We start from the raw sequence: 460 nt of genomic DNA, 5'->3' as shown, positions 1-460 counted from the left end.
GGGACAGCCCACGGCCCTTGCCCGTTGGCGTGTGGGTGAGCCTGCGTGACCCTGTGGTTCCAGGTGCCCGTGACCTTTGATGACGTGGCCGTGTATTTCTCTGAGCCAGAGTGGGGCAAGCTGGATGAGTGGCAGAAGGAGCTGTACAAGCACGTGATGAGGGGCAACTACGAGATGCTGGTCTCCCTGGGTAAGGCTGTCTAGATGATGCTCTGGGCCCTGCCCACAGATGGGCCTCCTGCAGGCTGTGTCTCAGCTTTGGCTTCTGTTCCTCCAGGTGTCGCTGCGTCTCTGGGCACCTGGGTGGCGGGTGTCCAGTCTTGACCCAGCTCTCTCTCTACTCTGCACGCAGATTATGCCATCTCCAAACCAGACATCCTCACCCGGATGGAGAGGGGAGAGGAGCCTTGTCCTGAAGGCCCGTGGGGCCGGGAGGAAGGGAACGAGAGAGAGGAAGTGT

The 460-nt window shown here is 60.9% G+C and overlaps 1 protein-coding gene across 1 annotated transcript in view; it reads left to right on the top strand.

The window, feature by feature from the left end:
• Positions 1 to 460, top strand: part of LOC104991422 (zinc finger protein 282-like) — a 13,568-nt gene that overhangs the window by 4,384 nt on the left and 8,724 nt on the right. Inside the window, exons 3-4 of the mRNA XM_010843884.1 lie at positions 41 to 190; positions 353 to 458. Coding sequence (XP_010842186.1) covers positions 41 to 190; positions 353 to 458 — 256 coding nt within the window. The remainder of the gene's footprint in view (positions 1 to 40; positions 191 to 352; positions 459 to 460) is intronic.

The sequence above is a fragment of the Bison bison genome, unplaced genomic scaffold, assembly GCF_000754665.1.
Source record: "Bison bison bison isolate TAMUID 2011002044 unplaced genomic scaffold, Bison_UMD1.0 scf7180017864191, whole genome shotgun sequence".
Classification (NCBI taxonomy): Eukaryota; Metazoa; Chordata; class Mammalia; order Artiodactyla; family Bovidae; genus Bison; species Bison bison.
This window is presented reverse-complemented; position numbering and strand designations above follow the sequence as displayed.